General features: G+C 49.3%; 1 protein-coding gene across 2 annotated transcripts; it reads left to right on the forward strand.

The window, feature by feature from the left end:
• Positions 1–9,444: 9,444 nt before the first annotated feature.
• Positions 9,445–24,985, forward strand: LOC308147412 (TSC22 domain family protein 1). 2 transcript variants are annotated; one of them, XM_080519543.1, is made up of 4 exons: positions 9,445–9,712; positions 10,150–12,251; positions 21,997–22,048; positions 23,313–24,985. In XM_080519543.1, the coding sequence occupies exons 2-4, from the start codon at positions 10,351–10,353 to the stop codon at positions 23,580–23,582; spliced, it is 2,223 nt and encodes a 740-aa protein (XP_080375669.1). In that variant the 5' UTR covers positions 9,445–9,712; positions 10,150–10,350; the 3' UTR covers positions 23,583–24,985. The 2 variants fall into 2 exon arrangements, with proteins under 2 accessions (XP_080375669.1, XP_080375670.1); XM_080519544.1 differs by lacking the exons at positions 9,445–9,712; positions 10,150–12,251 and adding an exon at positions 21,449–21,723 and having other exon boundaries at positions 23,313–24,973.
• Positions 24,986–25,470: the final 485 nt, after the last annotated feature.

The following is a 25,470-nucleotide window of genomic DNA, read 5'->3' on the forward strand; positions in this document are numbered from 1 at the left end:
CCTATCAGAGCACCACCTGTCTAAACAGGAAATGATAGCCAATTCAGTTCTATCAGTCTCATAAGATATACTAAACAGTTCATCAGGAATTTGAATTAATAGTCAAATTAATTACAATTACCAGAATTAACAGTAAAGATTGAAGGATTTTGGAGTTCTTGACACAGAAGAGTCGACATTTCATTCACCGTTGTGTACATTAATAAAACAGCAAGTATGATTCCAAAAATTATATTTATTAACAATGAAAACAAATAAAACACAGATTCTAACTACCTATATACAGCTTTGTGTGTGTAGGTGTGTGTGTGTGTGTGTGTGTGTGTGTGTGTGTGTGTGTGTGTGTGTGTGTGTGTGTGTGAAAAGGGAAAGAGAGAGAGAGTTGGAGGGAGTGTGTGTGTGTGTGTGTGTGTGTGTGTGTGTGTGTGTGTGTGTGTGTGTGTGTGTGTGTGGAGAGAGAAAGAGAGAGAGAGTTGGAGGGAGTGTGTGTGTGTGTGTGTGTGTGTGTGTGTGTGGAGAGAGAGAGAGAGGTGGAGGGAGTGTGTGTGTGAGACGTGTGATGGAACTACAAAACAAGATGGCGGATCACAAGAAACTACATTCCAAATTGCGGTTATCAGAGAACAGGAGGTCTGTCCTGAGTCTCGGCCATGTGCTGATAGCAATGGAACAATAGAAGCTAGCCGTAGCATCTGCTTCCTGTGTGTCTCTGCTAAAGGACAATTTCTAGAATGAGTTGATGTGAATGAGACTTGTCTTGTAAAATGTCAGGAGTCGTCAGATGGTGTTCGGCTAAAGCAAAGATTAGCATGCAGACCCTGTGTCTGGTTGGCCTCTGGTTGCAAGAGCGTCTGGTGTTAGCTGTGTGCTAACGCTGGGTGAGCTGCTCTCCAGCAACCCACCTCCTTGGAGTTTGCTTTGCAAGAGCGAGATGGAGGCTGGCTGAAACCTTTTGTTGAACGTGTGAATTCAGAGGTGTCAAAGCCTGAGAGCTTCAACCAATCAGTGACTGGCTGATTGCATGGGGGAAGAGTCTTGTGAGCAGAAAGGGGGGAGGAAGGTCCTGCAGAAGGCCCTCCACCCCCACTGGGTGTGATGGTCAATCACATTCCTGGGTCAGAATTCATGTCATGACTGCGTCTCATGACAAATGAATGTTGTCTCTAACCAAAAAATGAACAAACTTTCTGTGGTCCTGTGAAATCCCAACAGTAATATTATCCTGTAAAATAAATAGATATTATTCTAAACCTACAGTAGTAGGAGACGGTTCAGGGGACAACTGGTGGTTCGTTTCACTTGTGTTTATCTTGAATACTCCTAATTTGACAAAATACAAAAGTATGCTTACATATTTTAATTCCTTAACTTTATAAGTTCTGCACCTTTTTACCTTGAGCTGTTGTAATTTATTATTATTCATCGTAGGATTTCATTCCACTGCTGCTTTAACGTACTGATCTGGGATCAATCTTGGACATTGTTTCTTGTCTGGATTTTTTTTTTTTCAATACTCCTTCGATTGCAAGACATAAAAGCAACTCACTCCCCGTCGGGGAATTGAACCCCGGTCTCCCGCGTGACAGGCGGGGATACTCACCACTATACTAACGAGGAGTTGTGCACCAGCCTCAAGGCTAGGCCCAGATGACCCTCCAGCCATGTTGTACACAGGAACGTCCCGATGTCCACGTTTAAACATTGACAGAAAGTGTGTCTCACGTCTCCGTGTTTACTTTCTACACTTCATCATTGAGCAATCTTTAGAGTCAGTTTCATAATCTGAAGGTCGTGAGTTCGAGCCTCACACGGGGCACTTGTTTTAGCTAGAATGCTCATTGGTGAACTTTCAAAAAGCACAGACAATCCAGTGACGTCACTTAATGTATTAATTCAATATTAACCCTATTTACACATTTCAAAGAAGGAAGAAGAGTAGAATTTCAAAAGGTGGTATTCCAACTTCATATTTCTACCCATTGATTGATTGATTGATTGATTGATTTTACACTGACAGGTCCTGAGCCTCCATGTTTTCTGGAGCCTGGATGGACCAGGTGAACTCCATTAACTGACCGTTAGCTGACCAACCTCCACTGCAGCAGTTTCCTCTGAGAGCAGGACTCTTTCAAGACAGAGGGAGGGACAGTTTATGAAACCAAATGTTAAAGCTCGAGGAAACGCAGAGAGAAGAAACTCCTTCCTTACCTGAGACGCCTTGTGTGTTTGTGAAGAGCGCCCTCTGGTGGGAGAAGGAGGAGTTTACAGCACCCTGCCGTCCCAGACGGCCTCCTGAGAGGAGCCACGTAAGGCAGAGCACTGAGTTCACATGTGGAGGATGGGCTCCTTGACGTAGCGCAATTCCGTCAGTTCTTGAGAACTGACATGTGAGCATTGGTGGTTCAGTGGTAGAATTCTCGCCTGCCACGCGGGAGGCCCGGGTTCGATTCCCGGCCAATGCAACAGAACTTTTTCCTGAGCGCCAGTGATAAATACATAAAAAGACAATTTTTTTAGTAAAAACATCACACCCATGTACACAAAACCAAAGCAATAGAAGAAAAAGACACGTTGGTGGGGGAAGCAAAAGCTTACAGCACCTGGTATTCCCAGGCGGTCTCCCATCCAAGTACTAACCAGGCCCGACCCTGCTTAGCTTCCGAGATCAGACGAGATCGGGCGTGTTCAGGGTGGTATGGCCGTAAGCAACAGTCACCATGAGAAATTAACTTTTTATAGGTGACTCTAGCGTCCTCAGCCTCCATGTTTTCTGGAGCCTGGATGGACCAGGTGAACTCCATTATGTTCCCCGCTGCTCGCTTCCTATTGGCTGCCCGCCGGTTTATTGGCGATGAGGCTGCAGGAGGTGAGACGCGTCGTGCCTCTTCCCCATGAGACTTGTTTTTTTTTCCATCTCCGAGGATTAAGATTGAATTCCGACTCGTTTGAAGGGATTCCGAGGACAGCTCGGAACTGCAGCGTGTTCGAGGTTAGTCAATGTCTCTGGGGAAAAAAAAGCTTGTTTTTTATATATATGTAGTTTGGTGTTTTAAAGTGTGAAGCGACGCTTTCACTATTTTAAACGGAACTTTTCTCATGGCTTTTGCAACTTTTGTAGTTTGTAAAAGGTTTTATTTTTTTTAAATTGGGATGTTCAAGGAGCGTTCAATGTAAAGTGTGGCGTTTTCCTTCCACCTGGTGGTCATGACAGGGAACTGCACCAGTGATAAATACGTTAAAAAAAGGGATTTAAAAAAAAAAAGTAAAAACACCTTTTTACTGTTATTTCTTCTTCTTTATTCACTTCATCTTTATTCATGGACTTGCTTTCATATAAAATAGAACTATATCTTTAGATTAGAACCTTTAAACCCGTTCCCAGAACACGTCCACACAGTGAAGGCTGAAGGAGAGGCAATCGCTCGCCTCACCTCACTTCCTTGTTTGCAGACAGCCACACCCCAAACATTTCATATTCACGCCACGCTTGATTTATTCCCTCTATTTAGAATTGGTTTTCTCGTCTTACACTGTTTAAATGAAGTGCACACATTTTCACACCGAAAGACTTTAGTTGCCACATTTTCTGTTGTATTTTTCTGTAGTTTTCCCATCATTAGTCTGTGTATTGTCATTTGTTCCCCCCTTGTGTCTTAGTTGGTTTAACCCAGTCACTATATATATATATATATATATATATATATATATATATACTCCCCAGTGGCTCCTTCTGGGAGGTCAGTTTGTTGTGTTAACAGCTCAGTTTGTTAGATATTTTGACTTTGTTTTGTTGACCTCAGTTTTTTGTTGAAGAAAACTTTATTTTTTTTAACTTTTACAGAAACACCTCGTTGCCTAACTGCTTGGTCCCTGACGTGGACAATAAGTGTAATGTAGGGATTTACTACCTCATATGGATCACTATTTATGTTTTGGTTGGCTATCGATAATGATTAATAATTATTATAGATAGTTATTAATAATGTTGTTGAAATTTAATCTGATCTGTATCAGATACCTCCAGATACCTATCAGAGCACCACCTGTCTAAACAGGAAATGATAGCCAATTCAGTTCTATCAGTCTCATAAGATATACTAAACAGTTCATCAGGAATTTGAATTAATAGTCAAATTAATTACAATTACCAGAATTAACAGTAAAGATTGAAGGATGTTGGAGTTCTTGACACAGAAGAGGTCGACATTTCATTCACCGTTGTGCACATTAATAAAACAGCAAGTATGATTCCAAAAATTATATTTATTAACAATGAAAACAAATAAAACACAGATTCTAACTACCTATATACAGCTTGGTGTGTGTAGGTGTGTGTGTGTGTGTGTGTGTGTGTGTGTGTGTGTGTGTGTGTGTGTGTGTGTGTGTGCGCGTGCGCGTGTGTGTGCGTGTGCGTGCGTGCGTGTGCGTGTGTGTGTGTGTGTGTGTGTGTGTGTGTGTGTGAAAAGGGAAAGAGAGAGAGAGTTGGAGGGAGTGTGTGTGTGTGTGTGTGTGTGTGTGTGTGTGTGTGTGTGTGTGTGTGTGTGTGGAGAGAGAAAGAGAGAGAGAGGTGGAGGGAGTGAGTGTGTGTGAGACGTGTGATGGAACTACAAAACAAGATGGCGGATTACAAGAAACTACATTCCAAATTGCGGTTATCAGAGAACAGGAGGTCTGTCCTGAGTCTCGGCCATGTGCTGATAGCAATGGAACAATAGAAGCTAGCCGTAGCATCTGCTTCCTGTGTGTCTCTGCTAAAGGACCATTTCTAGAATGAGTTGATGTGAATGAGACTTGTCTTGTAAAATGTCAGGAGTCGTCAGATGGTGTTCGGCTAAAGCAAAGATTAGCATGCAGACCCTGTGTCTGGTTGGCCTCTGGTTGCAAGAGCGTCTGGTGTTAGCTGTGTGCTAACGCTGGGTGAGCTGCTCTCCAGCAACCCACCTCCTTGGAGTTTGCTTTGCAAGAGCGAGATGGAGGCTGGCTGAAACCTTTTGTTGAACGTGTGAATTCAGAGGTGTCAAAGCCTGAGAGCTTCAACCAATCAGTGACTGGCTGATTGCATGGGGGAGAGTCTTGTGAGCAGAAAGGGGGGAGGAAGGTCCTGCAGAAGGCCCTCCACCCCCACTGGGTGTGATGGTCAATCACATTCCTGGGTCAGAATTCATGTCATGACTGCGTCTCATGACAAATGAATGTTGTCTCTAACCAAAAAATGAACAAACTTTCTGTGGTCCTGTGAGATCCCAACAGTAATATTATCCTGTAAAATAAATAGATATTATTCTAAACCTACAGTAGTAGGAGACGGTTCAGGGGACAACTGGTGGTTCGTTTCACTTGTGTTTATCTTGAATACTCCTAATTTGACAAAATACAAAAGTATGCTTACATATTTTAATTCCTTAACTTTATAAGTTCTGCACCTTTTTACCTTGAGCTGTTGTAATTTATTATTATTCATCGTAGGATTTCATTCCACTGCTGCTTTAACGTACTGATCTGGGATCAATCTTGGACATTGTTTCTTGTCTGGATTTTTTTTTTTTTCAATACTCTTTCGATTGCAAGACATAAAAGCAACTCACTCCCCGTCGGGGAATTGAACCCCGGTCTCCCGCGTGACAGGCGGGGATACTCACCACTATACTAACGAGGAGTTGTGCACCAGCCTCAAGGCTAGGCCCAGATGACCCCCCAGCCATGTTGTACACAGGAACGTCCCGATGTCCACGTTTAAACATTGACAGAAAGCGTGTCTCACGTCTCCGTGTTTACTTTCTACACTTCATCATTGAGCAATCTTTAGAGTCAGTTTCATAATCTGAAGGTCGTGAGTTCGAGCCTCACACGGGGCACTTGTTTTAGCTAGAATGCTCATTGGTGAACTTTCAAAAAGCACAGACAATCCAGTGACGTCACTTAATGTATTAATTCAATATTAACCCTATTTACACATTTCAAAGAAGGAAGAAGAGTAGAATTTCAAAAGGTGGTATTCCAACTTCATATTTCTACCCATTGATTGATTGATTGATTGATTGATTGATTTTACACTGACAGGTCCTGAGCCTCCATGTTTTCTGGAGCCTGGATGGACCAGGTGAACTCCATTAACTGACCGTTAGCTGACCAACCTCCACTGCAGCAGTTTCCTCTGAGAGCAGGACTCTTTCAAGACAGAGGGAGGGACAGTTTATGAAACCAAATGTTAAAGCTCGAGGAAACGCAGAGAGAAGAAACTCCTTCCTTACCTGAGACGCCTTGTGTGTTTGTGAAGAGCGCCCTCTGGTGGGAGAAGGAGTTTACAGCACCCTGCCGTCCCAGACGGCCTCCTGAGAGGAGCCACGTAAGGCAGAGCACTGAGTTCACATGTGGAGGATGGGCTCTTTGACGTAGCGCAATTCCGTCAGTTCTTGAGAACTGACATGTGAGCATTGGTGGTTCAGTGGTAGAATTCTCGCCTGCCACGCGGGAGGCCCGGGTTCGATTCCCGGCCAATGCAACATACCTTTTTCCTGAGCACCAGTGATAAATACGTAAAAAAACAATTTTTTAAGTAAAAACACCAAACGCAATGTACACAATTCCAAAGCAATAGAAGAAAAAGACACGTTGGTGGGGGAAGGAAACGCTTACAGCACCTGGTATTCCCAGGCGGTCTCCCATCCAAGTACTAACCAGGCCCGACCCTGCTTAGCTTCCGAGATCAGACGAGATCGGGCGTGTTCAGGGTGGTATGGCCGTAAGCAACAGTCATGAGGAGAAATTTACTTTTTATAGGTGAAACTAGCGTCCTCAGCCTCCATGTTTTCTGGAGCCTGGATGGACCAGGTGAACTCCATTATGTTCCCCGCTGCTCGCTTCCTATTGGCTGCTCGCCGGTTAATTGGCGATGAGGCTGCAGGAGGTGAGACGCGTCGAACTACAAAACAAGATGGCGGATCACAAGAAACTACATTCTAAATGGAGGTCATCAGAGAACAGGAAGTCTGTCCTGAGTCTCGGCCATGTGCTGATAGCAATGGAACAATAGAAGCTAGCCTTAGCATCTGCTTCATATGTGTCTCTGCTAAAGGACCATTTCTAGAATGAGTTTTTGTGAAAGCGACTTGCTCTGTAAAACGTCAGGAGTCGTCAGATGGTGTTCGGTTACGGTGTGATGTTGTCTTTGATGTGATATGTGTAGGATTGTGAGTTAACAAGTTTGTAAAGCAGATTAGCATGCAGACCCTGTGTCTGTGGCAGAGCTAACGTTGGTTTACAAGTTGACAACTGCTCCTAATATCATTATCAAAAGAACTCAATCACTGTAACAGAATCAACACATCTTCATAAAGTTAAACAGTTCCATCATAGCATCAGGTTTAACTAATCTCAAGTAATGCCCAGTTGTTCCCACTTCCTTGAAGGAGTTCAGTTGTTGTCCTGCTGGAGGGAAGCTGGTGTCTTCTCCTGTAGTTAGCACCTCCTGCTAACTGTGGTTGCTGGTTCTGCAGGCTGAGGAGAAGAAGATGAAGTTGGTGTTTCAGGAGTCCTTCTTTGCAGCTCCTGGTTGTTCCTTTTGTCCAGACTGAGGAGCTGGTCGCTCAGGTCTGTGATGGTTTTCCTGCTGGTTGAGGAAAACACAAAGTAGTTCTGTGAGGCCTCGTGTCCCTGGTCCGTCCTGGAGGAACTGGTTGGTTTTGATTGAGACGGCCTCCTGAGAGGAGCCACGTAAGGCAGAGCAGAGTCCACACATTTGGGGGGAGTGGCTCCTTGAGGTGAGGCAATTCCGTCAGTTCTTGAGAACTGACATGTGAGCATTGGTGGTTCAGTGGTAGAATTCTCGCCTGCCACGCGGGAGGCCCGGGTTCGATTCCCGGCCAATGCAAAAGCACTTTTTCCTTTTGGATAATGAACAAGTCACGGGCAACTGAAGCCTTTCAGGTGGTTTCATCAAACTTTTCTTATTTTTTAATTATTATTCATCATAGGATTTCAATCCACTGCTGCTTTAACGTACTGATCTTGGATCAATCTTGGACATTGTTTCTTGTCTGGATTTTTATTTTTTCAATACTCCTTCGATTGCAAAACATAAAAAGTAACTCACTCCCCGTCGGGGAATTGAACCCCGGTCTCCCGCGTGACAGGCGGGGATACTCACCACTATACTAACGAGGAGTTGTGCACCAGCCTCAAGGCTAGGCCCAGATGACCCTCCAGCCATGTTGTACATCCAGTTTTAAACATTGACAGAAAGCGTGTCTCACGTCTCCATGTTTACTTTCTGCACTTCATCGTTGAGCAATCTTTAGCCGCAGACCTCACGGTGGAACTTTCCCCCCACACGCCCCCGCAGGTGCAACGGGACGTGTTTATGAATAGCCGTCATGTCGACATGCTGAAGGCACTTTGACAGGCGTGTCGCAACCCTCCCTTTCTCTTCACTCTCGTAAAAAACCCGAAGCTCCTCGTCAAACATAAATAAGGGTTGCCAGAAGGCAGGCTGTTGATCGAAGATGTCTGACATTTTCTTCCATGTGTCAGTGAGTTTGTTCCACAGGTGGGGGTGTTTTGAACCGAGGCTCTGTTTACACAACAACTCAGTTTTAAAGGGAGAAAAAACGAAACTTTTGTTGTGTTTTGTTGGGGGGGGGGGGCTCTCTCTGCACGAACTCGAAGGCAACTTTTTTTTGAAAACAGCTCCCAAGGTGGAACTTTGTGAAACAACTTTTTCCACCATCTTTGTGGAAACGGAGGAAAATGCAGCTTTTTTTAAACGCAGCTACTGCACAATAGTTTTTCTACACATGCTCAGTAGTTGTCAATTACAATGTTTGCCTCCACAGTATCATGACTGCGATTTTGAAGTGGATCCTTTGACAAACAGGTAGAGATTAAAGCTCAGTTGTAATGTGAGCCACACTCTTTGTGTTGGTGGAGATTTTTTTCTTTTCACTGAGGCCTGTAACCACTGTTACGATAACCCAGCCTACTGCATATACATATACACACAACCAAGTTTTACTGCATCTTGTTCGGCCGGAAAGACAGAAATCCAAACAAAGAAGAGTATTGCATCTCCTTGGATGAGACTAGAAGCCATGAATCAGTGTTGTTTAGTTTATGGTTTTTATATAGCACCATTTCCAAACTTTGAGTTCCCAGAAGAAAAACAAATACAACCTGCAGCTCATGGTGCCTTTAAGGACATCATGCAACACACGCAATAGATGTGAAACACTGAATTCACCGAGACCCAATTATTATTCTTAGTGTGTATTGTGGTGAGTGTAATTATAAATCTCCTAAATATATTGGTGAATATCAGTTTAAATAAGCATTAAAATATTAATAGCGCATTCGGTTATATAAAATCCGCTGACAGTGAACGCACCAGTGGTGGAGAGAAGGAGGCGTGACCGCGCACGCGCACATTCAGTGTTTGAGTGACAGCCCGTTAGCCGGCAATGAGACAGCAAACACGGACACAAGCTGCACCGACATGGACCTAAAAAGCTCCTTTTTCCACTACAAAGACGGATTTTATTCAAGCACAGACGGTGGGAGTTGTTAGTGTGGCGTGTATCAGCGGCGTGTGAATGACACTCGACGTCCGGGGGACAGGAATGGAAGCGACGGCGGGTTTCCTGCGACATTCCCCGGCCAGCTAAAGAAGGACTTCCAGTGGATAACACCTATCTTACCAAAAGAAAAGGCGACATCTCTTGTAAGTGTGTCTCTGATAACTGCACTAAAATCGTTTTTAGCAGACGAAAGGTAGCAGAAAGTTAAAGTAGAACAGCGAGTCGTTACTGACGAGCCAGGTGTTTCGGATTTACTGGTTTCCTTGTTAACTGGTGACCGACTTCCTCCTGCCTCCGTTGCGGCGGCCAGGAGCGGCCGTGTGTCATCAAGAGACTCCCGAATTCTACGACACTTCGAAACTATATTGTAAACGCGATTAACAGGCGTACGCCAGGACGGCTTTCGCTTTCCGTCGGGTTTCAAACTTGCTTTCACAAACAGCGACAAACAAGGAACGCGAAAGGAAGTCGGTCACCAGGGAACAGGGAAACCAGTTAATCCAAAACACGAGTCTGTTTAATGCTAACGGCGGTTAACCATATCTGTCCCCCCCCCCCCTATTTTCTTCTTGAAAAACAGAGTTTTGGTTTCTTCGGCTTGGATCAGTAAGAAGAGGAAGGCTATTTTATACTCTCGGGCCACCTGCAGAAGGTTTCTCCGGGTTTTAAAGGACAAAAATCGCATGACTCGTCACTCATGACCCAGCTAGCCTCAGTGTTAGCCGGGAGAACCTGAAGCTTTGCCCTTCTTGGCCTCCTCAAGCTCCTTTAGCAGTCAAAGATGCACCACCAGGACTTTTCTGGAGATCCTCCCGGCACCGGGAACAGGAAAGCTGCCTACCACTTCAGGAGAGGCAGCAGCAATGCTGAAGACCACCAGGGCCAGGCTGGGACCTCGTCTCCGGGGACCTCGTCTCCTGGGACCTCGTCTCCCGGACCCCACCACCAGCCCCAAGCCGCCGGAGCCCAGGTGAAGAAGAAGAGCGGCTTCCAGATCACCAGCGTCACCTCGGCCCAGATCAACGTGAGCGGCAACAACAGTCTGGCGGACGACACGGAGAGCTACGACGACATGGACGAGTCCCACACCGAGGACCTGTCGTCCTCCGACATGCTGGATGTGTCCGTGTCCAGGGCCACGGACACCGGCGTCCCCGAGAGGAGCTCCTCGGACGAGACCCTGAACAGCCTCCACGGGGTCGACACCCCCGGGCTGGTGTCGCCCAACGAGCCCCTGCAGCCTCATTCCATCCCTCAGCACCACCCGTCCCTGGTCAACGGGACGATGCATCAGCACTATTACCCCCCGGCCCACCAGCATCACGCCGACGAGCCAGCTCTGCCAACGCTTCCCGTGGCCCCCCTGGCTACCTCCAGCCCCGCTATGGTTTCCAAGCCTGGGCCGGGACAGGCCCAGAGGCCACCCGGGTCGGATAGCGCTGCACCCGGCGGGGCAGCGAGCCATCAGTTAGCCCCCGCCGTTGGCGGGACGGCCGCCGATGCGCACGTGAACGTTTCTGTCCCTGCCGCTGCGGCCCTCCCTCCAGGGTCTGCAGGTTTTGACAACACTAATGCGACGGGGCATGCGGTCTCTGCGGGAGGAGGAACAGGCCCGTCTGCCGCCGCCGCCGCTGCCGCTTCCCCCAACACTCAAAACCAGCACACTCAAACGGCGACTGGCTCTCGCTTTCGGGTCGTCAAACTCGATACTAACTCCGAGCCCTTCCGCAAGGGGAGGTGGACGTGCACGGAGTATTACGAGAAGGAGATTCCTCACCCGCCGGCGTCCGACGCGCCGAAAGGCGCAGAGGTGACGACGGAGGCGGACGCCAGTAATGCGGGGATTAGTCCGGGAATCCCCGCTGTCCAGCCACCTCACACCCTGCAGCCCTACCAGCCGCCAACGCAGGACTTCACCAGCCCGCAGGCCATGCAGAGTCCGCCGCAGGGCGCCCCCGTGGCGTACGCGCCCCCGCAGGAGGTCGTCGGAGGGGCTCACGTGCAAAAGCCAGCGGCTCCGGTCTCGGTCCCGCCACAAGTACCACAGCAGGTCGGCCTCAGCCAGCCTCCCTCGGTAATACCTCAGCAGCTGCCCTACGGCGTGGACCCCCATCAGGCGCCGCCGCAGGGGGCGTACGCCGCCCCTCAGCACCACGCCGGGGTCAGGCAGCCCGACTTCATCCAGCCAACGGCTCCATTCCAGACACAAGTACAACTTCCGCCGCCGCACGCCGCGGCGGGAATGTCGCCGTTACCGGGGCTGATGGCCGCTCAGCAGCTGGTCGCCCCGCCGCCCCAGCCGGCGTTCGGCGTGGGGCCGCCGCAGACTCAACCCCAGCATCACTCGGCCTCCGCCGGCACCGCGCCCTACATGCCGCTGACCGCGCTTCAGGCCGACCTCCAGCCACTCCTCACTCCGGGCGCCACCTTCCCCCGAGGCCCCGCCGGCGCCGTCCGGACGTCCTCGCACCTGGAGGACGCCCAGAAGCTCCTGCTGCAGCACCAAGGCCTGCTCAGCCTGCCCCGGCTCGGGGGCGTCGCCTCGGCCAGGGACGGGGCCGCGGAGGCCGGCGGCGCCGTGGGCTCGCTGGCCCACATGGGGATGTCGGTGGAGGCCAGCGCCTTCATGGTGGCCGCCGCGGCGGGCCTGAGGAGCCAGCACGCCGACGGAGACGAGGACAGGTGAGCATGGCGCTTTCATAGTGCGGTGTCGCCGTGCGGCTAGCGGAGTGTGTAATCGGGGTGCAGTTGACTTATCAGCCCTCGCACAGGTCTCTCACTGCTGATGTCGCGTACGATCGGCTGCCATGGCAACAGAGCTGAGTCACCGACGGTAGACTGTGACTCAGCAGACCCCCCCCACCACCACTACCCTCGCCCGTTCACCACTGTGCCCCCCCCCACCCCCCCCGGGTTTAGTCTTTTATTAGACACAGTATCTGTTGATTTGCGCTGCCCTCACGGGAACCGTGCTGCTTTCTGTTTCCAAGAACTGTGTAAACGGTGTAAAGGTTACATGTGGCGAAAACGTGATAGGCACGGGGGGGGGGGCGGTTTCGTCGCCGCGGCCGCGTTCCACTGGAGCGGGAGGGTTCACGTTGTGATCAACAACAACAACCCTGCCCGCAGGGCTTGGAAGGGAGTTCAACCGACGACCGCTAAAGCTTCAGCCAGACCTGAACACCAACTGTGGTTTCGGCCGTGTCTGACATGTGGGTGTCATCCCAGTGACGTTCAGACAGAGCAGGCCTGTACTCGGTGTGAAGGCCTCTGTCAGCAGTGTATGTCACCCCTCGGCATGCCTTGCACACACAAGCTCCCCGTGAATTGGCCTCTGTCGCGCTGCGATCGGACACGGCGCTTCTGTCGCCACACGCTTGTCTCCCGATATTCTTCCCTGATCGAATACTCGGCGAGTTTTGAGCAGTGTGACGATAAACGGGCCGAAATAATGAGGGGAAAAAACTGCCGACGGGTTTGTAGATGTTCATATTGTCTTTAACTCTGACGTCAGGATTGCTGTTTTGTCTCGTGTTGCTCATTGTTTGAAGTCCTAACTATTTTTAAATCAAACAATATTACACTTGAATCGCTCCTCCACACCCTGTATTAAGTAGGAATACACCGACGTAAGACGGTTGGAGGTCATCGATGCAGAGGTGGTTTATTTATTATTATCTGTGTTTGAATTTAGTTGTTTTTTTAACATGTAATAAGTACTCCTATCTGTTCTTTGTATCAGCAATCCGCTACAAATGAGTACTCTTATTGTTAAGTAGCTCAAAGTGAGTACTCATGCTTGTATTGGCCCTTTAGAAAAAAGAAAAAGAAAAGGTGGTATTGGTGCATCTCCATTCCGGAAGTTTGCACGTCGCAGCTTCCAGTCTGAAAATAACCGCATTTTCACAGCGTTCGCCGGTTAGCAACAACTCTCGCCGTGTCGGAGCTCCAGTGTAGTTTGACTCCTGGATGAGCGCCATCGTTGGGATGGGGGGGGGGAAACAGTCCTGACCTTCACACGTCCACTTCCCACCTGTCGTCTGTGTCACGTCAATACAGCCGCACCCTCTTTCCGGCAACAGCGGTCGCTCGGCAGGAACCGTGAGAACCATAAGAGCAAAGTCGACCACTATTTGGAGCGTCGGCGAGCAAAAGCGGGTGTCGGTTTTACGATCTCGCGCCCTTTAAACCTGGTTGCGTTGACAAGCGCGGAGGAGCAGGTCAATTGTTTCATCAAATGAGTTGTAAAGGTCTCAGACTGGGGCTCATAAAGTCTCTGCTGATCTCATGTCTGAGCTTAAGCTTGTGCAAATTGTGCATTTTTAACTGGAAACCTTTGCAGTTCTACCGGCTGTCGCTGGTGATTTACCGCCGACACGCCCATTCGTCCCGTCTGGAGGCACGTGAACACACCCCGTGTACAGAAACCGTCAACCACAACTGAGCCAGGGTAGTTTGAGTTTTTAAGGGGTGCTGTCTTCAGTTATAGAGCCATGCTGTTGGCCTGGAACGCTGAAAAGATCATTAGAAAGCTGTGAATACTGTCAATTTAAACCAGAATCTCATTTACAACCCAGTTTTTCCTCAATTAAGTCATTTTTTCCCGTCTACATATGATCCAAGTCACATCTGGCTTCATATCAGAACCAGAAAAGTCTAGAATTGGTCTCAAATAGTGCAAAAGCTCTGTGTCTCGGTGTCTTATGGATTTCTAGATGTTGTCTGCTGGAATTTCGAGCGTTGAGTTGCCAGTGGGTGTCGTCTCCTGCCTGTCAAAACCAATAAATCACACCTGAGGCCAGTTGGTTCTGGATCACGGGTGTTTAACCTGCGGCTCTGGAGAGACATGTGGCACTTTAAGTTCTCTGAAACTTGCACTCAATTTTTACTGACATCTACATTTGATCTTATTTGGATTGGGGGGGAAAAAAGGCTAAAAAATGGGGGGAATAGTTAAAATGTCCTTCCTTCCTGTGGCTGTAAGACTCAATAACTCCTTGTAAATAGTGTTTTGCTGTGTTTTGTTATTAATAATCACTTACTTATTAAATGTTTATCATGTCTTTGTTGATATTCAACTTTCTACTTGTTCTCTGTGGGGATAAAGTCACAAAGCAGGTTTGTTTTTCTGACAATTTGGACATTTTGGAACAGAATTTAAGGATGGGACTGTTAAAATCCGGGACTAAAAACGGCTGAAAATGGAATGTTTGACATCCTATATTGTGTTTAAAGCTTCATAAATGCAACACAGGAGTATTTGTACGCGTTTTTAAAGGTTAAAGGTGTTTTGTGTTTTCGCCCGGGTTGATTCGCCAGTCCAGTGCAGCTGATTGGCCACAAGGTGGCAGCGTGAGCTCGCGCTCCCTCCCGGCCTCCCTCTGCACGAGCTGCTTTATATAACAGTGATGTGCTGTGAGAAAACCACTGACCTAAAAAAAAAAGGGGAAACGTCCTCTCCTGCACGCAATCAATGAATGAGAAATGAAATGAAGGTGTGGGTCTAAAAACAAAAATGTCTGAAGAATAACACGGACACACAAAGCATTTCGTGTTTGTAATTGGACACCAGCTTCATTCTCTTTCATTTAAAAAGACAGAATCTGTGTTTTACGCCACATGGCTTCATTAAATGTGGCTTTTTTATTGAGATTTTTCAGGAGAAACCGTTTGGTTTTCTGAATAATTCCTATAATAACCTTTTTATTAAACGTCTTTCTTTGTAGGAGAGTATGAGTGAGGCCTGTATTTGAACAAAGCCAAACAATTATAGCAGAAACTGGTCTGCTGCTGTTATTGGTGTGTGTGTGTGTGTGCCGCATGCTTTCAGTGTCTTCCTGCTCCAACATGCCTCAGAGAAATGTGTGGTGATGCAGGTAACCGACGTCAGGTGATCTCGGCCTCCAGCGCCAGGATTTAGCATCTCCAGCAGCTGATTGTTGGCGTCGGAGGCTCAAACCTCCAAATGGGCCCATTGTGAGGCAACATCCCTGCAGGAACTCGACCTCTTGCACCGCGTGTTCAATCAAAACGTTTACACTTCCCAGCGAGTGGAGAGAAAACCCTCAGAATTCGGCGTTGGAGCCGAGACGTGATTGTTTTCGGTGTCCGGGGCCGCGGCGGGTTCCCAACCGTTCCCGGGGCCGCCGTGTCGCCACGTGAAGCCCGCGCGCCGCTGAGAGCCTCCGGCAAAAGGTTGCTCAACCTCGGCGGCGAAGCTCCCCGGAGCCGGCGTCTCGGCACTCGAAGCCAAACGCTTCCACGTGACGGCGGCGTCCGGCGGCGTTGTGCAACGCGTTTGCTTGTATAATGTTCCACACGCTTGGCGGCATCGAGCTTGGGTATTATTTAAGCTTGCGTGATCTCAACGGCTCGTTGAGTTGGTGGGAATTTGTTCAAAGATTCTGTGATGGTTTAAAAAAAAAAAAAAATCTTCATCAGGCAATTTGATCTCGACTGTGACAGACCAGTAAAATTTCAAATGTTTTTTTTTAGAAGGAATTCCTTAAGAGGAGCGACCACAACACAACTCTTGAGAGCTGTCGATGATGTCATCATGTGTGAAAAACACCCACAATGCAATGGCGGTCGAAGCGTTTTTGGACATTTCACTGTATTTTGCGTGATTAAAATTGGGTTTCTGTTCAGATTTGAGTCCATTTCCATCATAGACGTTTGGTTTTGTGAGAATATAGACGTTTTCATCACGGCGAAGAAAATCAGACGTTTTAGCTCCTGCGCCACATACGGCACGGTTTTATCCAACGGCTCCATAATAACCTTTAAAATTTCAACGTTGAGGTTTTTATTCACGCAGGTGATGTAAATATCTAGATTTTCGCAGAAACCAAAACAATTACAACAAAGACGGACTCCAGTCGCAACATGAAGCCAATTTTAATGCAAAATACAGCGACGCTCATCTTTACGCTTAACGACCAGATCTGTTGGCGTCGCCCTTCCGACGGCGCCGCCCGATGGAATTCCCTTTGCGAGTCGAGGCGTCCGTCCGTCGGCCGCCTCGTCTGCAGCCCCGGCACCGCCGGAGCTTTGCCTCCCCGCCCCTCTTCCGTGGCTGCTTATGTAAGGCCGTTGCGTGCGCGGCGGATTCACTCGCTCCACAGAGCTTCAGCCCCGGGGGCGCGTGACGCCACGGGACCGGTTTGAGTTTTGAGGTGTCGCCTCTGAAGGGTTGTTGTCGATTGATCCTTGTGGCCTGATCAGGAATGATTCAGGAATGAAAATATATATATATATATATTTAAAAATGAATTGGCGGAGCCTTTGCTTGGCGGTTTATAAAGGCTCACAGTGTTACAAGCCTCCCAAACCGGATTCTGCCAGTTTGCACCAACACACACACACACACACACACACACACGCGCTCATGCCTCCCAGCTGGAGGAGAAGTGATGCGAGAGGAGGCGTGCGAAGAGATGCTGCGTGAGGAATCCTTTTAAAAAGTGTCTGAAGCCGCTCCGGTTTGTCTGGAGTCGGTCACCTCACGTCTTCAGTGTGTGTACATCTGCCAGAATTGGATGTGTTTTTGGAACATACACACACACACACACACACACCGCAGCTCCAGCTTTCTCTCGATACCACACAATAAAATCTTTACTTCCACTCAGCTGGGTGCTTTAAGCCAGACCCAGAGAGGCCTCATCTTTCCAGAAAATCCACCGCGGGATTGATTTTTCACTTTTCTCCCAAATCAGGACAATTTTCAGCCCGTTGCCGCGTGTATCTTGTTTGTTTGTGTCTCTTTGCGTCTGGATTTACAGACTATATCAACCGTTCCTGTGGATTATCGACCACAGGGACAAATTGCCTTCAGACCTCTGAGAGACCATCTAAAGACCCCCTTCAGACCTCAAGACTACATTGGGCTTCCTACACACTATTCTGCGGCGACACCCTGGAAACAACCAGCCCACTTGCAGCTCCACCATAAGACGTAATATTTTTAACGGCGTTAACTGCATGTGTGAGTTCCCATCACACACCCCCCCCCTTATGTAATCTGCTCAGGGTGCCGCGGACACATACTCCAGCTTGGATCGTCTTGCACGGAGGTCCATCCGATGAAGACGCTGTCACGTCTGTGGCGTTAAAACCCGCGCGGCCGTCCACTTTTATCCACAGTTTGGCCAAAGCTGTAAGCTTGTCGGCTAATTCACTTTGAGAGCTTTCTGGAACTCCCAAACAAAGAACCTCGGCCAACGACCAACGTCTGAACTTTCCTTTAGAGGGCCGGCTGTCGGTGTCGCCGTTGTGTATTTGTATTATTTGTTGTTCTTTACATACAGCCGAAGGTAATATATATGGGTCAGCCTTTTGTAGCGGCTCGGGAAGAACGTGGATGTATAATGAATGAAAAGCATCCCGTGTGTGACGTCGCCGCGTCCAAGTCCACCGTCATTGGCCGAGGCCTGGTCCGCCACAAACCGTCTCTACTTCCAGTTTCAAGCCCCTTTGTTCGCGGCGAGCATGCGCACTGTGCCCCCCCCCCCCCCCCCCAACCCACCCACACCAAGTCCTGCAAGGACATCATGTACAGATGGATGTTTTCGAAGACTTCACCATGCGAAGTGTAAAAATATGACATAATTGCTCGGTGACAGTTATTCCAATGTCTCGCTGACGTGATTAAGTCGTGAGCGTCACCGACTGTTTTTGTTTTGGGGATTTGTGACCCGTACAGTAAGAAGAAAAGACGTGACCCCCCCCACCCCCCCCCCCCCCGTGTAATGAGGTTAATAATGTCCCTGCGTGCGTTCGGGACACAATCCCACCAACAACGTCTCTCTCGGAGCGCGCACCCCCGCCGCCATTTTGTCGTCCACGCTCGGCGTGTGCCATCTTGCGGCTCCTCTTTGTTCCCGCTCCTCCTCTACCGTTTCGCCAGCCGGGTGTCTTTACATCGGGTGGTTTGTGCGTCAGAGTAGCGGACGCCGCCTCGGTGTTGCGCGGCGGCGCGGAGTTCCACGTGAGGCCTGCGCCCCACGCTGTGACCACTGATGTGGACTGACAGGACGGCTAAAGGCATGTCGGCTACGAACTATCCGTTCTCGGTCGGGGGATGTGAGGGTTTTTTTTTATTTTTTTATCTAGGTCTATATGTTCACCCATAGTTGCATCAAATAGCTCAACGTCTCCAGTTCCCTTCTTCACGATCACAACAGACGGGTTGTAGCAGGAAACCACGGTGCCAATGCAGAAGGGAGTGGCTTGTAGCCGTGGGTGAGCGTGCCGATGGGGTGTGTGGTCGAAAGTAGCTCATCTGATTGGGCGCGTCGCCCTAATCGCTGCTGACAGTTTGCATAAGAACAGGAGGAGGAGGAGGAGGAGGACTCTGCTACGTCTCCGCTCCACGTGTCCAATCGCTCCCCGGCCTATACGCTGATCCGGGCTTAAGCGTGAGGGCAGTCGGGAGGATTTGACATACCGCGGAGCGCTTCAGTAGCATTGCACCCACACTCCCGTCCTCCGCAGCTCCGTCCTGGTCGCCATTGTTGGTCAGACCCCCACTTGCCCCAATGTCCAACTCCGGCCGCTGAGGGGAGCGAGTGGGGTCAGTGGGGGGGGGCAAAGGGCGTAGGTCAGGCGGACGAGGAGTTGTGTTGGTGGTCGCCGGGTTTGTTTGGGGAGAGAGAGACAGGGGGGGGGGGGGGGGGGTAATGTTGTATTGTTGTGGTTTTTAGCCCGAGAGCCTCAATGAGAGAGACGGGGCTGGCCGGGGAAGGGGCAGCGCGGGGCTCGGACACTATGGCCCTAAAGCTGCTCTTCTGGGAGCTGGAGACGCATCTGAAGAGGTAACGATGATGGCTGTGGTGTTGTCACGTTTGTCGGGGGAGGGGGTGGGGGGGGGGTTGGTGAGGTGTACCGCACGAGCCTGAGGGCTTTGTCGTGATGTTTCTGTCTTATCGTGGGCTGTTGTATGTCATGGTTGGTGAAACGTAGCCTTGCCCAAAGGCGAAGAAGCGGCGCTCCTTCTCGACCCACCTCAGCATTGTTGATGCCGCCGCTCCGCAGCCCCGAGGGGCTTCTCCTGCATCTGAGGACAGAGTGTTCTCACCTTGCACATGCGTGCTCGGCTCGGCTCGGCTCGGCTCGGCTGTGTGAGGCCATCGGAGCGTGATTGATGGGTTGGCTTTTAATGTCTCCCCACCAATCTCGACGGCCCAGACGTATCCCGTTCCAGTTCCCCAGAAGACCACAAACACACTGCAGTCTCCCCAAAACCCAATGAACCCGATGCGAGGCGCTCCAACATGAACTCGTTCCCAAACGTTTCAACAGAAAGCAGAACTCCTTCCAGACATAATTTTTTTTCCAGTTCTGTAAAAAAAACAAAACCCTTGTCCCTTCAAAGTGCATTGACGGCACAGTCCAAGACGGAGGAAGTGAAGACACTCAGATATCAGCAGGTGACCGTCTCTGACCTACAAAGTAATTCCCATGTTGACACACAGGCCACGTGTCAAAGTCCTTTTCAGCCGGGAGACGATACGACACTGCGAAGAAGGGTTTCTACCTGTGGCCCATCAGAATCCATGAAAATGTCACTGGCAACCGCCATTAAGTAGAAAGTACTTTGAAAAGCACCCATGCAAAGTTAACACGTCCGCCTACATGTCGATCATTTTAGGATTAAATAATGAAAGGAAAGTATTTATGCGGTTGGAAGGGGAACGCGGAACTGCTTGCATTAATAACAACAGTGTGAATGAAGCCCCGCCCACTGACGATCAACCAAATACTCCTGTCTGACAAGCTGGCCTTGTACATTTTGACTTTTGTCTCCCGAACGCTTGAGATCCTTTATACATGACGCACTACACCGTGTCATTACAAATGTTTATTGTTTTCTGCACTTGACATATAAAAGCTGAAGCTCCTCAAGCATTTTTAAAAGTTTTGTTTGTGACAATGAGAACCTCGGAAATAATGATTACCAACATTGGAATGAATATGGGACTTTTTTTTGCCTTGTCATTCAAATACACTGGCATGTTTATAGGTTATTCTCTTTTCCTTGTATGGTTTCATTTTTCCATTGTGTCAATCTTTCTACAATTCTAATGCTGCCATTCATATACGTAACATTTTGTACATAATACTCTTTGTATTATCCTTGGGAGATGCAGCTTGCGATGTCTTCAAACGCACAACGGTTTCATGTGCAGCATCATTAATGGGGAACAGAGAGGTGGTCCTGTTGCCCAGTACGGAACAGATTGTTCCCTTTTTCACTCAGTCAAACGGAGAAAGCCCACAAAGCCAATCTCCTCCTGCCTCTCCCAGTGTCGTGTTCTCCTGTCTTTGACATCGGGGTCAACTTTCACCCACTTTTACCTCAGGGTCACACCCGGGCACCTGATGAGGAGCACTCGCGTTACATAGAGTGGAGTCAGTCGTTCTTCTGAACGTGGGCGATTTTGACATCGGTCCACGAATCGGCTCGTGTTTACTGATTTTAAGTTTTTAATTAACTTTAAATGACAGGCTGTGAAACACACTTGTGTTTAACAGTTGGATTTTGTGTGCTTCAATGATAGAAATGCAGCGTTTTACAGTGCAGCAGGTAGATGAAGAGCAGTTCTGCATATATTATGTTAATGAGCAGCCGTCTATCCAATCCACGCTGACCTCTGTGTGTATTATGTCAATGAGCCGCGTCGTCCAATCCGCGCCGGCTTCTCTTTGTAATATGTTAACGAGCCGCCTCGTCCAATCCGCGCCGCCAGCCCTTGGCATTATGCTAACGAGGCGCGGCTCTCGGCCAATCAGGAGGCTGCTCTGCCGCCAGAGCCCTCCCCGCTGCTCGCCGAGCTGCGCGGCGCCGCAGCCCGCCGCTTCAGTCTTTGTGTCGCTCCGTCCCGGCTGCGTGCGGCGCGGTGGCACCGGAGAGCAGACCCCCGCCGTCCCGACGCGACAATAATGCGCAGCTTTTCTACTTTTGTACCGCTGGATATCCTGGCCGCGCCGCCCGCGAACCGCGCCGGAGGGTTTTTGATGGCCGGGCTAGCATGACGTCCCAGTGTTACACGGTGGCGATGGACCTTGGCGTTTGTCAACTGAGGAATTTCTCCATCTCGTTTCTGTCCTCTGTGCTCGGGAAGGAGAGAGCATCAGTCCGGGTTGACAATAGGTAAAAAAAATCTGCCCCCTCCTCCTCCTCCACAACAACCCCCCCCCCCCCACACCCAAAAACACCCGCATGGATGTGTTTTATTATTTCCTCCCGTCAAGAGTGAAGGAACTGGCTTTTGGTCACAATCACTGACATTAGGAGGCACATTCCTTTTCTCCGTCACGTCTCAAACACACACTGGGATTCATCCGCAATGTTGCATCAGAAATCCTCCATGCAGTTCTTAACACTCTCTCTCTCTCTCTCCCTCTCTCTCTCTTCCCCCTCCAGCTCCTCTGGTGCCAGTGTGGTGGCCATAGACAACAAGATCGAGCAAGCCATGGTAGGTATCCCTCTGTGTGTGTGTTTGTAAATAGGCCGCCCTGATGCTCATCGTTATGTAACCTGGGGCTCCACCAGCCAAGCCACCTCTTCCACTGCCTCCACTTGTCTCTGCACAATCCGGCAGGAGATGGTGAATTTTTTTGGTTTAATTCTCGGGTCGTCTCGCTGCAGTTTCTGCAGAATGAATGAACGAATGAATGAGTTTTGTGGACGTGTGCACCTGCTGCCGCTTCCTGCTCCGTCACGACCGATGACCTTCCAGGCCGAGGTTCACACGCTCCCCTCTCCTCCTTCTCCAGCTCATGCATATCCACCCCCCCCCCCCAAACTACCACCACCACCTCCACCTCCTCCCCTGTGTTGCTAGGCAAGCAGCAGCCGCCCCTCCGTGCAGTATAAATAACTCTGGCGGCCGCTGGCTCCTCCCACCACGGTGCAGGAACATTTTGTTCCCTACGCTGCTGTATCGGGACGGGGAGGAGGGAGGAGGAGGGAGGAGGGAGGAGGGAGGAGGAGGAGGGAGGAGGAGGGGCGGGTCCAGAGGAGGGATGCTTCAGAATATTGAAGCGAACCCTCCAGCGGGCTGGGAAGAGATCTGTCAAGATCTTTTTAAGGGGAGCATCTCCTTAAAAAAAAAAAAAGAAGAAAAAAAAAGCGCTTTTAACTTGCATGGCTTTTTTTTGTGTGTGAGTGTTTCTGCTTGTACGTGTTCTGGAAAGTGGAGTTTCCCGGTTCGATCCCGTGTCGGAAGTGTCTTTAAGCAAGACTTGAACCTCAAGCCCCTCCCACTGGACATACGGCGCCTCGCAAGGCAGCCGCTTGTAGAAACGGCTCAACTATTTCTATTCTGGTGTCTAAATAGGACTTTAATGACTTCACGCGATCTCAATTTGTGTTTTATTTGGGGAAATTTGGCCCAAGAACTTCCTCCGATTCTCAAATTTCAAAGCAAAAAAACATTCCCTTGCGACTCTCGTGTCGCCTGTCGGAGAACGTTAAGAATTACTGAACGACCTTCCTCCGTCTGGTTAATTTTATCCGGGAAAATTTGGCCGACGGCTTCCTCCGATTCTCAATTTCACTTCCTGGGAAGACTCGTCTCTCGGTGACCCGGGACTGTAGAACCAACCCAAATCATGAATCCTCCCATTCTCACTTTGTTCCCCGAAAGAGGCGTGAGGTACGGGTGGAGGACGTGTCGGGAGAAGATGGCGGAGGATTCTGAATGCTCTAACCCTCTCTCCCCCCCTCCCCCCCTCCAGGACCTGGTGAAGAGCCACCTGATGTACGCCGTGCGCGAGGAGGTGGAGGTCCTGAAGGAGCAGATCAAGGAGCTGAACGAGCGCAACACGCAGCTGGAGCAGGAGAACAACCTGCTGAAGACGCTGGCGAGCCCCGAGCAGATGGCCCAGTTCCAGGCCCAGGTCCAGACCGGCGCCTCGCCCACCGCCGGCGCCCAGCCCGCCGCCCTCCCCGCCGCCGGCGCCACGCCGGCCCTGCCCTCCGCACAGAGCTCCGGCCCGTCGGCGTAAAAAAACAAAAAAACAACCCAGCCACCGGCATGAGGGACCGGGGCGATGGCCGCCAGAAGATGAGGAGGAGGAGGAGAAGGAGGAGGAAGAGGAGGAGGGAACGTCGCCACACTGTGAAGGGACTCCAGCAGCCACAGCGACGGTGCCGCCATTTTGGAGGGACGCACACTTCAGAGGACGGACAACTTCTTTCTGTTGCACATTTTATTTAAACTCAAAAGACTGCGGGAGTTGCACCGTGAGTGTGTGTGAGAGAGAGAGTGTGTGTGTGAGAGAGAGTGTGTGTGTGAGAGAGTGTGAGTGTGAGTGTGTGTGTGTCGACTCGGCCTCCGACTTTTCTTACCTGCTTCAGACAATCTTGACGACGGGGGGGAGCCGACAGGAAGTGACCCGCCCCTCCCAGAGCAGCTCGGGGGCCAATGGGCTCCCTCCCTCCGTGTTGACCTGTGGTGCCATCGTCCCTCCACACACCTCCACCTTCTTTTATTTAACCCCCCCGAAGACTCGTACACGTCCCATCTGGAATGGGACGCCTTGTGGATCTCACCCCCCCCCCCCTTCTCTCTCCACCCGTTCAACAATGATGCAGGGATTCTGTGTTTTCGTGGGGAGGGGGTGGGGGCAGGAGGGGGGAGGGGGGGGTGTAGGTTCAGTCATTTGTGCTCTTCTGTCCATGTTGTTATCGGTGGAATCTAAAATAGCTAAAAGAGGAAGTCTTGGACTGTACAGACGAGAGAATCTCCACATCAACTCTGCCAAGTGCCTGGTTCCCAACCATAGATACATATATATGCCATCTCTTCTTTTTGTTTGTTTGTTTTGTTTTTTGTTTTTGTTGCCCCAGCCGTGCAAGTGTATCTATCTATGGTTTCCCGCCAGGTTTCCGCCTCCCTGTGATGTCAGTACTCAGGGTGGGAACAGACGGCCTCGTGCTGTAACGTCAACTCTCCCGCCCCTTCCTGTTTGTTTTTTTTTGTTTTGTTTTGTTTTTTAAATATGCGTTTTTTTTGTTTTGTTTTGGATTTTCATTTGTCTTTTGTACAGCCCGGTGTTTTTGAATCGCTCGATGTGCAACTGGAGCGCCGAACACGATAAATGAGACACTTGGCGAAAAGGAGGCGGGGAAGAAGAAAAAAAAGAAAAAGGGAAAATGACGAAAGTTTGTTGATGTTTTTTTTTTGTGCATGTTCCTCAAGCCCATCACAAATGTGACGTTACAATTGCACTAGACAGTTGCACCTCAAATAAAAGTTCCAACAAAAACAAAAAAAGCAAAGGAAAAAAAAAAAACTGTTTTTGTTTTTATTTTTAATTGAAATGACGTTTAAAATGCTGCTGGGAGCTGTTTGTTTGGAGGAGGAGGGGGGTGGTGGATGACGTCTTTGCACATGCGCAGAGAGCGCCTGAGGCAAGCCCGGACACGTGCCTCGTTTGGTGGTCCCGCACAGTGCGCGTGTCACGTGGAGCTGCACGCTGCAATGGAGCGGGAGCGCGCTGGGACATGGGCTGACGTCACGCGAGGCTGAAGGCGCCAAAAAAAAAAAGAAACTGACGTTGAAATATTGAATTAAAACGAATTAGTGCTTTTAAATGCAGTTTTACCTTCTCTTAATAAATTGAGAATTAATTAGTGTATTTCAAGGGGGAAAAAAACAATTATTTTCATTTAAATTGGCTTTACTACATTTAAATTGTAATTTCATATTGAAATAGATTTTATTTTGAAAAACTGGAGGCGTTTTCAAGGTAAATCTTCAGGACCACGTCACGTTAGTGTACACGAGTGTACTAAAAAAAAAAAAAGTGCTTTCATAGTTATTAATAGCCACGCTGGTGGTGGGAATCAAAGCCGGAGCGTCATAATACACAAATAATACAGCCAGCGGTG

The sequence above is a fragment of the Blennius ocellaris genome (genome assembly GCF_963422515.1).
Source record: "Blennius ocellaris genome assembly, chromosome: 24".
NCBI classification, from domain to species: Eukaryota; Metazoa; Chordata; class Actinopteri; order Blenniiformes; family Blenniidae; genus Blennius; species Blennius ocellaris.

What these genes read in the sequence shown, in the direction of transcription:
- LOC308147412 (XM_080519543.1), top strand. Translation starts at nt 10,351, where the DNA reads ATGCACCACCAGGACTTTTCTGGAGATCCTCCCGGCACCGGGAACAGG. An exon ending in GCCGACGGAGACGAGGACAG is followed by an intron (nt 12,252 to 21,996) that starts GTGAGCATGGCG and finishes TTCCCCCTCCAG; the next exon opens with CTCCTCTGGTGCCAGTGTGG. An exon ending in ACAAGATCGAGCAAGCCATG is followed by an intron (nt 22,049 to 23,312) that starts GTAGGTATCCCT and finishes CCCCCCCTCCAG; the next exon opens with GACCTGGTGAAGAGCCACCT.